The sequence below is a fragment of the Sander vitreus genome, chromosome 7 (assembly GCF_031162955.1).
Source record: "Sander vitreus isolate 19-12246 chromosome 7, sanVit1, whole genome shotgun sequence".
Classification (NCBI taxonomy): domain Eukaryota; kingdom Metazoa; phylum Chordata; class Actinopteri; order Perciformes; family Percidae; genus Sander; species Sander vitreus.
In genome coordinates this window covers 10,328,756-10,339,886 of record NC_135861.1, presented here as the reverse complement: position 1 = coordinate 10,339,886, position 11,131 = coordinate 10,328,756, and the positions used below count along the sequence as shown (strand labels likewise).

Below are 11,131 nucleotides of genomic sequence, written 5' to 3'. Positions count from 1 at the left end.
TAATAAAATCAAATATGTCTTCAAATATATTATATTGGCCATATTATAGTGATAATAAAATAACAAAACATGTATTTACTATCGTAGAAAACAGGCTAGTTGTCACTAACTGTGTTTGGTTTTTGTCCTGTGTTTCAGAAAAAGGAGTGGTTATGTCTCAACTGCCAGACCCAGCGGCTGATGTCCGGAGGCGGTCTTGACGAACCTCCACTTCCTGTTCCTCATCCATCTCCCAAGCACCAGCCAATGGGCTCGCCCCGTCACCAGGCTCCAACCAGTCAGCAAAGCCCTCTCCACAAATCCACCAATCAGCAGGGGCCCAGGCCAGCCCAACCCCAGACGCAGAAAGCACAGGCGGGAACTGGTAGTAGCGGACCTTTTGCGCCCACTGCTGCCAAACAACCGACCGACACCAAGACCATGACACCAGCTCCGGCACCAATATCAACCACAGAGACCCAGAAACATCCTAAACCCACAGAGGAGAAACCCAAAACTGAGCCTGAGAACCAAACTGCCAAAGACACCAAACCTTCCCAGAAGAAAGGAGAGCAGATCACACCGATCAAGGAAATCAAGAAGTCCAGGCACTATGATGTAAGTCTTATTATTTTAAGCAACATTGCTTTAGTCCAGTGTACTACTCTGTATGTTAAGCTATGGAAAAGGACGAAAGTTGATACTACTAAAAATGGTTTTACAGCTTTTAGAAAGTGAACCAAGTAAAAAAGAAATTGTACCAATACCAAAAAACATTAAGCTGATTTTCAGTGAATATATTGTGAAAACCATAACATAACATACAGTCCTATGTACCAAAAATGGCTATTGTTGTGTGGCCTTTTAAACTTTTAGAGCATGTATGCAGGTTAAGTTATGTGATGCATGGCTGTTTCAGCGTGGCCTTGCTTCACATTCATACAGTTTTTTTCACTACACTTAATGAGCTTAATGAAAGCTCTTGTTCAGCACCAGATATGTGTAGTCTACAGGATTTTGCCCACGTTGGACCTCTTAACACCTCACACACGACAGGGAGAGAACACACAGTGACCTCTTACACAAACAGTTATTGGAGTGACAGCAACATCTGGTCCTTTGGGACTGCACTGCACATTTGTGTTTAAATGTATATTTGTTGATATGTACAGCCCCAAGATATTTTATTGTAACTCACTGTAAAACCTGACCAGGTGGCTGGTTGAAGGCAGGATCTGATGAAATGGCTTCCTTTAGAATTTGAAGAGCCTAAAAGTCCTAAAAGAGCCTTCCTAGCTAGATATGGTCCACCAGCTCAGAATTTCTGTCAATATTCTATTGTCAAATTTGAACACTTAAATTGTATATTGAGAAAAGCTATAATTACATTTATTTTGTTAGCATCCAGTAAAAATGTTTACCACATGGCTTCGCTTTTGGGACACTGTCAAAGCCTGATGGGAGAAAACATTGTTTTGTCCATGCTAAAAGTACAAGGTGTTCAATTTTAACGTCTAGTAGCAACAACAAGAGAAGCTCATTTATCTTAAAATATGAAAAGACCCCAGGGACGTTATATCTGAGTTACTAAAACTAGAGAAACAGAGCTAGGTTAGCTAGATAATCAAACTGAATTGCCATATCGTTTCACCTCATCCATTCAGTCCGACACTGTGTTCACATTAGCCGATTTCTTGTTGGGAGGTGGGGGTAATCTCTTTCACGCTTGTTGCCATATTTCTCTTGCTGTTTTTCATGAATGTTGCTAAGTAACTAGCTAGCTAGCTAGCTATGTAGGAAGATGACATCCCCATTCTTAATTCTACTAAGCTTTGACTGGTCAGTTGTTTCTCCAACTGGTGAAAACAGCCATCAGTGAGCATAACACTAGACCTATTTGAATTGCTGAAATCTGAGATGTGGTCGGCAATTCAGGTCTGGAACCAGACTAAGGTCCTTAAAAACTAAACTCAACACCAGACCAAACACTTGACTTGACTTCATTATTACAACCCACTTGTACATTTCAAAAGTGGCAAACATTGCTGTCCCCAGCAGAATCAGAACTCTGATTTAAAAGTGCATGTTATCAATGGACCTGGGAAGTTTCTGTTATCTGACACCTGAGAAATGGTTGTTAACTTTTTACATCACCATGAAACCTGCCATCAACCAGCTGCCTGTTATCACATTAGATGTCCTTCATTGTTACTCTCACGGTTTTGAATGCTGTGTTTAGAGAAGATGAGTGAATGAATGACAGTAGAATATGATAGCCATATCATCATATCATGACTTATTTTACATTTTTGTGATGACTTGTGCTCACAGATAAGCACTTGTAAAGGTTCATAAAGGTCACTTTGAACAGATGTGATATTAGTTTGGCATTAAGTTGGCCAAGTGTCACTGTTTCTCACAGCACAGTGAGTAAATGCAACACCAAACCAATGTTGCCATTTTTATGACAATGGCATCTTTTAAAAGAGTTCTTGCTGGACTCTCTTTTCGCCTTGTAAACTAAAGAAAGTAAGTAGTAAGTAAGACATTTCTTTAAAGTGTATGTTTTCAACACAAATCTCCAATTATTTTCTTATGAATGTTTTTATTTTCCTGCATGTTTCTCAGCTGCTACATGCTGTTATCATTTTAAAAGTAATCAAATTTTGTAACTCCAGAAAAAGTAATTTTCTTCTTAAGCTAAAATGAAAGGCACACACAATTGCAATACAATGTGCTCGTATCGATATGCCTTTTATTTTCAGTTACATTCAACTCAGTTTTTTAGATCAAAGATCAAATTCATAATTACAGTGACAAGTGCGATGCCACGAGGTTTCTATTGTCCCTGAGAGCCTTCATGTATTTACATTGGAATGGGATGGTTTTGGGTTTAGGAAAAACATTATCAGATGTATTGTATTTACCCTGTCCATATTTTTGCCATGTTTAAATTATCTTTTCTTTGAGAAGAAAAATTTGTTCCCATGTTTTTATTTTTCTCCGTAGCATTTCTGCCTTCCATAATCACTGAGTCGACTCTTGAACTCCTTTATATTTAAAGCTGTATTGTTTTTTTTGCACTTCTTGTACAAAGTATCTCAATGTATAAAAATGGCACTAATATTTCATGTGAATTATATTTCAATTCAGTTTGGTGATCACACCCATCCCAGTTTTTCCTTTGTTATACTACAAAGTGAAAATTTGACACCACAAAATATAGTTGTGGTATGTCATGACACTACCTAAGATTTTCTGCGGAGCCTGGTTATTTAAAATTGTAAGTTGAAGCAATTACTTTCTCCTGAAGCTGTTTGGAAAGCATGTCATTGATTCCCTCCTCACAGAATGCTGAGAATGCAAGTGGCAGCATACATGGACTACCTTGGGGAGTGAGAGTGAGAGAGAAACACAGATGGAGTGAAATAATGCCTTTTCTTACTCAGTGGCAACCATCACTCCTGCTGAAATATTTATAAAGATTGGCTGCTTTGGGCCTTTTTGAAGCCAAAGTTGACCTTCCTCATCTAGGGAGCTGCTAGAAATCTAAAATGCAGAGAACTCAAAGTAAAGTCTCCTCTGAATTATTGTAGGAGGTTTTCTAGAAAACATTTCCATAATTTTGTATCTATTTTGTATTCTGTCCTCCACCCCCCTTTCATTCACCAGGTTAGTCCCTTTGGTATTATGATTTATTAAAGACATCTGAGACAGAGCCATTGATGAATGAGTTTTGAGTAGTTTTTATGATGTTAACTCCACAATCGCTCATCAAAAAAGTAAAATGTTCTAACTCCTAAAAGACACAGTTTGAGTAACCTCTTTCCATCAATGGCTCAAACAATTGTTAACAAACCTAACAACTATAAGCCACTTCATGATAACTGTATAATGATGTGATGTGTCTTCATACTGTCATTTATTATATTATTGGAGATTTACTTCTAAAAAAATCTGACCATACCCTGAAGTTTTATTGTTGCATAATACTTTATCTTTGTTACATATTTGAATTGTAACTACATTGTAATGAAAGAAACGTTTATGTAGGATTTTGTTCAAAGGGCTGACATAGCTGTTAGTGGAGCTGATATGCAATACGGTTTATTCAGTTTTGGAAATAGGAAGGGCAAATCACTGCATTTTGGACATTAATTACATCTAACTGTTCAGTGTTTTCCATCATAATTCTACATCCATGGTGAAATTGAATAACAACCTCAAGCCTATTCTCTTACATGTTCCCTCTAAATGTAATTCCTGTCTCTTTTTCTTTCTTCTTTGTGCAATTTAGCAACTTTGTATGAGATAACTTTCAAGCATTCAATTTTGACCCACATATGAGTTAATTAAGAACTCTAATAAAAGAAAGTCTTTATCAAATAAAGTGTCATTTCTGTAATGGGATTTTAGGGTTTATAAGAACCAAATTTGACGTTGTTGATGAATAAAGACTTTGTTATTCAGCGAAATTCCCTAGACAAATTGTATCACAATAGGGTAAGAAATGTTTTGTATAGACCTCCAATCTTTCAAACCTAATGAAGAGAACCCTACTTTCATGCATTCTTGTTTCAAATGAAGTGACTATATATATATATATATATATATATATATATATATATATATATTTACATATATTTCTCATATATATATATATAGCACATCATTACTTGGTAGCTAATGTTCCAAAAATAATGGATAATTCACATTAATCATATACCATTAAAAACCTATTAAATCACCAAATGTATGCAAACCTTTGGAAAAGCTATTTGAATGAGCTTTTAGCTAACTCTGTAGTTTGTATTTATCCATATATTTTTAGGTGTAGCGTTCAAGAGAACTTTCACGATCCTTGCTTTATCTCTTTTTGAAATGCTAAGATCAGAGTTTAGTCCAATGACATATTTACAACTATATTTTTATTAAAAGCTGAGGACTGCAGTTTTAGCATGCCTGTTATAGCAGAATTATAACATATTTTAAAAACATTTGGGACTATGTGGGTTAAAATTGTATGCAAACCAATGTGCTTATCCAGCATCAACACATTCTCACACTTTGCATAAATTATGATTTCAATTAAAAACCCTACATTCCCCAAATCTAATATATATTTCTTTCTTCCTTCTGTTCTCTTTAGGACACAAAAAACAACAGCACCCATGACTTGTCACGCAGCCCTCAAAGCCTCAGTGACACCGGCTACTCCTCTGATGGCATCTCCAGCTCCCACAGTGAAATCACAGGTCTAATCCAAGAAGAGGAGATGAAGCTAAGTGAGAGGGGGATCAGTGGGCGTGGCTCCCCACCAAGCCCTTCTGAAATCACAAAGCTAGAAAGCTCCATGAGACCTTTGCTGGAGAAGAGCCTTTCTGAAGAGAAGGTGGACAGAAGGGGGAGGAAGCACAGAGACTTGGATGACAGAGGGAAGCAGCGGCCACGCTCCCTTTCAATTCCACCAGATGCATACGACTCTGATGAGGAACTAGAAGATATACTAGAGGAAGAAGAAGATGGAGGAGACTGGGAGGGTAAACGGAAGGAAGGGAAGGAGGAGAAGAATGGGAAGAAAAAGAAGGAAAAAGAGGCTGAGCCCACAGAGATGACAGATGAGGAGTTCATGAGGAGACAAATTATGGAGATGAGCGCTGATGAAGAAAATGAGGAGGAGGAGGAAGAGATGGAGGAAGAGGAAGATGAGGAAGATGAAGGATATGGCTACCAGAAACCCAAGAAAAGCCACCATAAACACATAATCTCTGACTCAGGGAAAGAGAAAAGACGTCTTCAGCACCACTCCAGCAGTTTCGAGGAGGAAAGTAAGAGCTCTACCGATGTTTATAAAGGCTCATTGGAGGAGGGTGAGGAAGATGTGATGGCATCACAAGGAGGCTTGAGGCGCTTCAAAACTATTGAACTCAATAACACCAATAGCTACAATCGAGACATGGAGCTGGGCAATGAAAATGACTTGAGCCTTGATCGTGAACCAGAGCTAGAGATGGAAAGCCTGACAGGATCTCCCGAGGAGCGTTCTCGGGGTGACTACTCCTCCACTCTGCCAGCCACTTCATCCTCATATGGCTCAGGCCAGTCTCCTACTTCCATCTCATCAATGGAGGAAGACAGTGACAGTAGCCCCAGCAGGAGACAAAGGCTGGAAGAGGCCAAGCAGCAGAGGAAAGCACGCCACCGCTCCCATGGCCCTCTCCTTCCCACCATTGAAGACTCTTCAGAAGAGGACGAGCTGAGAGAGGAAGAAGAACTTCTGAGAGAGCAGGAAAAGATGAGGGAGGTGGAACAACAGAGAATAAGGAGCACAGCACGAAAGACCAAGAGGGATAAGGAGGAGCTGAGGGCTCAGAGACGCAGAGAGAGGTCCAAGACACCACCTAGTAATCTCTCACCCATTGAGGATGCTTCTCCTACAGAAGAGCTGAGACAAGCTGCAGAAATGGAAGAGCTCCATCGTTCTTCTGCTTCTGAATATTCCCCTCAGAGTTTGGACTCAGAGGCTGAGGGATACGAGTCCAAACTTTACAAGTCAGGCAGTGAATACAACCTGCCTACCTTTATGTCTCTCTACTCACCAGTAGAGAAATCATCAACTACAACAACCACCACAGCACCATCTTCAACTTCAAAACCGTTAAAGAGCGCTGAGGAGGTTTATGAGGAGATGATGAGGAAGGCAGAGATGCTTCAGAAACAACAGCAGCAACAGCAGCAACATGGAAGACATGGGCAGTACTACGAGGAGGATGTTAATGGACAAGGTTATGATGACGAGTATGAATATGAACAAGATCAGGTAGGATATGACAATGAGGCAGCAGAGACGGAAACAGATATTTATGAGGAGATCCGACAAACATCTCAGAACATCACCAAAATGCAGCAGGCCACAGATGAGCAAGTAGAGATTGAGATTGAAAGCTCCTACCCAGACAAACAGCTCCTAGACACAGGCTCAGCCTTTGCTAAGCTACTGGAGCAAAGCAATGCTCTACTTACTCCAGGGACCAGCCCCACCCAGATCTCAGCTCCTGTCTCCTTTGCTGAGACTGGAGGACGGATTCCTGATGTCCGAGTGACACAGCACTTCTCTGCAAAGGATGGACACAAAGACAGGATCAAAAGCCAAGCAGGAAAGAATGGAATAACTCCAGCAGTGGCTGCCACAACTATTGCAGCTTATGGCGTTTATGCCAGAGATGCAGTAACTATTTCTCAGACTAGTTCAAGCCACACTATGACGTCTACTCAGTCTAGTATATATGGCCGGCACATGGCAAGTCCTGCCACATCTTCAGCTACAGTCTCAAGTGTATGCAGCAAAATTGCAGAGATTACCCAGGCCTACAGTCAAAGAGAAGTGATCACGAGAAGGGTAGGGGAGACCAGGGATGTGCGAGACAGCTCAACATCTTCCACTGAGAGAATTACTGAGCCACGTTCTCCCAAGTATACTACTTATTACAGGAGCACCAGTCCTCCTCTTTCTCCATCACCACCACCACAGAGTCCAACCCGTTCACCTTCCAGGAGAAATACAGCTGAATTCTCTACACAGACTTTCAGTTCAGCATTACGAATGTCAGAGTCAGCTGGCTCTGGGCCTACATCTCCAGTGACAGCTCAGGGAACCCAAACTTCACATCGATCAGTTTCCCCACGGCTCTATCGTCAGCAGTCTTCCCAGGATACCCCATACTCCCCACCTCCAAGCCCAGCTAGGCCTATGACCGTTAACACTGCTACTTCTCCCCTGTCTTCACCTACCCGATTTAGTCGGCAATCAACATTTGATAATTACTCCCCATGTGGCAGCCCTCCAGACACGCCACCTTACCAACAGTCTCCTACACGTAGCTTCTATCAAACACAAAGAGTTGAGAAAGTAAATGTGGGAACAAGTATGGTCACCACAGCCAGCACTTACACCAGAGGGTCCATGTCAATGGACAACATCTCTCTCTGTCGAATATCTACTGTCCCAGGCACTTCTAGGGTAGAGCAGGGCCATATGATTCAAGGTGGAAGTGTTGTGGACCTCAGAACAGCCACCAAACCAGCTCCTATTATCATGACTGAACAGGGAATGGATCTTACCTCCTTGGCAAGTGAAAGCAGGAAATACCATGGTGGATCAGAGGGTAGTAGACATTCAACAATTGTACAGCCATTGATTATGAACCTGAACACCCAGGAGATCACTACACCAACCACTGTGAGTGTCACTGTGGCTGCTTCCATGTTCATGACCCAGTCCAAACAGCCAGCAGTCTATGGTGATCCACATCAAAACAGAGTAGATCTGGGTCAGGGCATGGGTTCGGCTGTGTGTCTTTCCCAGAACAAACCACCAATGTCACCTCCAACTGACCCAACAATACCAAAAATTGATGCCAAACTGGAAGACCTCAGTATCCAACAGAGAGAGCTACAAATACAGCAAGAGAAGTTACAGAAGCAACAACAGCTCCTTGAACAGCAGTTGCAGCAACATCATCAGATGCAACATCAACAGCAACAGGCATCTGCTTTGGCCAGGTACAGCCTTACTGGGCAGATCTCACCTTTACTGAAAAAAGATTTGCTAGTCAGTCAGAGTAATGCTGCCTCAGCTGTGGTCAGTGCTGTATCACCAGTCATTAACCCTGAGCTGTATGGCACTGGTCCCATTGAGCTGAAAGGGAAGCCCAGTCCTCCTGGTGTGATATCAGGAGGTAAATTACCACATAGCATGGTAGTACAGATGGATGGAGAGCCAGAGCAGGCCAGGGCAGTGACTCAGCTAGTGAAGGTGGAAGAAGGACAGGATGCTATGGATCTGACAGGAGGCCAAATTAAACCTGATAACCAACCAGCTTGCTGTGATGTTGTTTACCGACTTCCATTTGGTGGAAGCTGTGTTGGGGGTGAGAAAGAGGGCATAAGGCCTCCATCTGCCCCACCTCTCACCTATGAGTCTGACCAAGAAAGACAACCTGGAGGGTACCATGAATATGCAGTGGATGAAGGCAAGGCCTACACATTACCTTTCCCTGGTAGGCTTCAGCCTTCGATGTCTGATACAAACCTAGCTGAAGCAGGGCTACAGTCCTACCATTCTAAACTAGAACCACACATCCAAGCCTCAGGAGATCTTGCCATAGATCTAACTGCTATGAAACAGGGCTATGGAGGGTATATGGGGATGCAGTATGGCTCCTATACAGATTTACGGCATGGAGGAGACATCACAGCCCAAACACTGCCTATAAGGAGATATAATTCCTTGTCTAACATCAGTTCAGACTATGGCTACTCTGCACGTGACATTGCTAGCTTCCAAGAAGCTAACTTGGCTCAGTACAGTGCTACAACTGCCAGGGAGATCAGCCGCATGTGTGCAGCACTCAATTCCATAGATCGATATGGAAGCAATCCAGACTTGATGCAGTTTGGTAGTTTGGGAAGAGGAACCGGGCCTGGGGCCTCCAGACTTGCAGCAGGTCTTGGCATGAGACAAAATCTCCTATTTGGTCTAGATGGAAAGCCAATCTCCCATAGTCAAGCACTGACCAACCTTATCAATGCCAGGCAGGCCAGTCTCAGAGCCATGTACCCTGCTGCTATTAGGTCGTCTGATGGGATGATCTACTCCACCATTCAGACCCCCATCGCTTCTACACTTCCCATCACAACTCAGCCTGCCTCTGTTCTTCGCCCACTACTGAGGGGGGTCTACAGGCCATACCCATCTGCCAACATGACACCTGTGCCCCTATCCAGTCTTAGCAGACTTCCAATGAGTGCCATAATACCCTTAACTGGACAAGCTCCAGTCCGTTACCCAGCACCAGGTCTTCTCCAAACAACGTCAACCACTGCCACTACTGCTGGTGCTGCAACAACTTCAGCACCAGTAGGTGCCCCAGTGTCTGTTTCCATGACAACTACTAGTTCTACAGTCCAGGATGAACCAGTTTATCTCGGTAAAGGTGCATCCTCATCAACTGAGGTCACTCCAGTACAAGGAACAGTCATACCAATGGACCCACAGCAGCAGCCAATAAACCTGTCCCAGGCCCACCTGAACAGTCAACAGCAACAGCAACAATTGGCAACTGCTCAGCAGCCCCAACAGCCTCCTCCAGCAGCCCATGCCTACCCACCATCAGCTTCTTCACACACTCACGGCTACACCCAACCTCCAGTCGGCCCATCTGGCCCCACTAGTGGCTTACCGATTCCAGGGGGACTTCCTCCCTTCCCTCCACCAGGTGCCATACACAAGGAAGGTGAAACCGAGGCAGACAGGCTGCATCGGCAGCAGGAGCAGCTTCTGCAGATGGAGAGGGAGCGTGTGGAGCTGGAGAAACTCCGGCAACTGCGCCTGCAAGAGGAGCTGGAACGAGAAAGGATAGAGCTGAAGCTGCACAGGGAGAAGGAGCAGATGCTGGTGCAAAGAGAGTTGCATGAGCTGCAGAACATCAAGGAACAGGTAGAGGGAGAAACAGGAGGCAGATTGGAGAGTTTTATAGTTGGTGTCTTGTTTCATGTTTTGTGGTTGTCGGTTTTGCTATGGATGTTAGTTTGTGTTTTGTTGTTTTTGTGGTGGTGTTATTTGTGGTGTATCTTATTGTGTTATTATCATTTATATCATTTAAATTGTTTTGTTCTTTCAGTGTCACATCTTTGATGTGCAACCAGTAAATTGACTTGCAAGATACAGTGCATCATTTCCTGAAATTTCTTTTTTTAAAACAAACAAATTCTATATACAGTGTAAAATACATGCATGTATGCAATGCATGTTTCCTATCAATTCCTCAAAGAAGTACATGTAACAAACTGTGACGGATTAATTGAAGATTTGTTGCCAGTGAGACCATTAAATATCTCTTCAGAAGATTGTGTTAAAATTCTGTCATTGTTAGTGAAAACGTTATTTAATGTAATGATTGATGGCTTTGTTCAAAGAAATGTTTGCATCCAGCCAGTCTTACAAAAATATAGTTGTATAGTCTGCATGCTATGTAGTTCACTTTACTGGACATTTCCTATATATGAAGTGTGCATGAACATGCCTGTAGTATGTATGTGTGATAGAAACTAATGATGCTCAGATTTGGGCTTCATGTGCCATTTGTTGGTT

The 11,131-nt window shown here is 42.5% G+C and overlaps 1 protein-coding gene across 1 annotated transcript in view; it reads left to right on the top strand.

The window, feature by feature from the left end:
* The window catches only part of bsna (bassoon presynaptic cytomatrix protein a), a 154,764-nt gene that overhangs the window by 123,685 nt on the left and 19,948 nt on the right, over positions 1-11,131 (top strand). The window contains exons 5-6 of the mRNA XM_078253852.1: positions 139-597; positions 5,129-10,477. Of these exons, the coding sequence (XP_078109978.1) occupies positions 139-597; positions 5,129-10,477 (5,808 nt within the window). The remainder of the gene's footprint in view (positions 1-138; positions 598-5,128; positions 10,478-11,131) is intronic.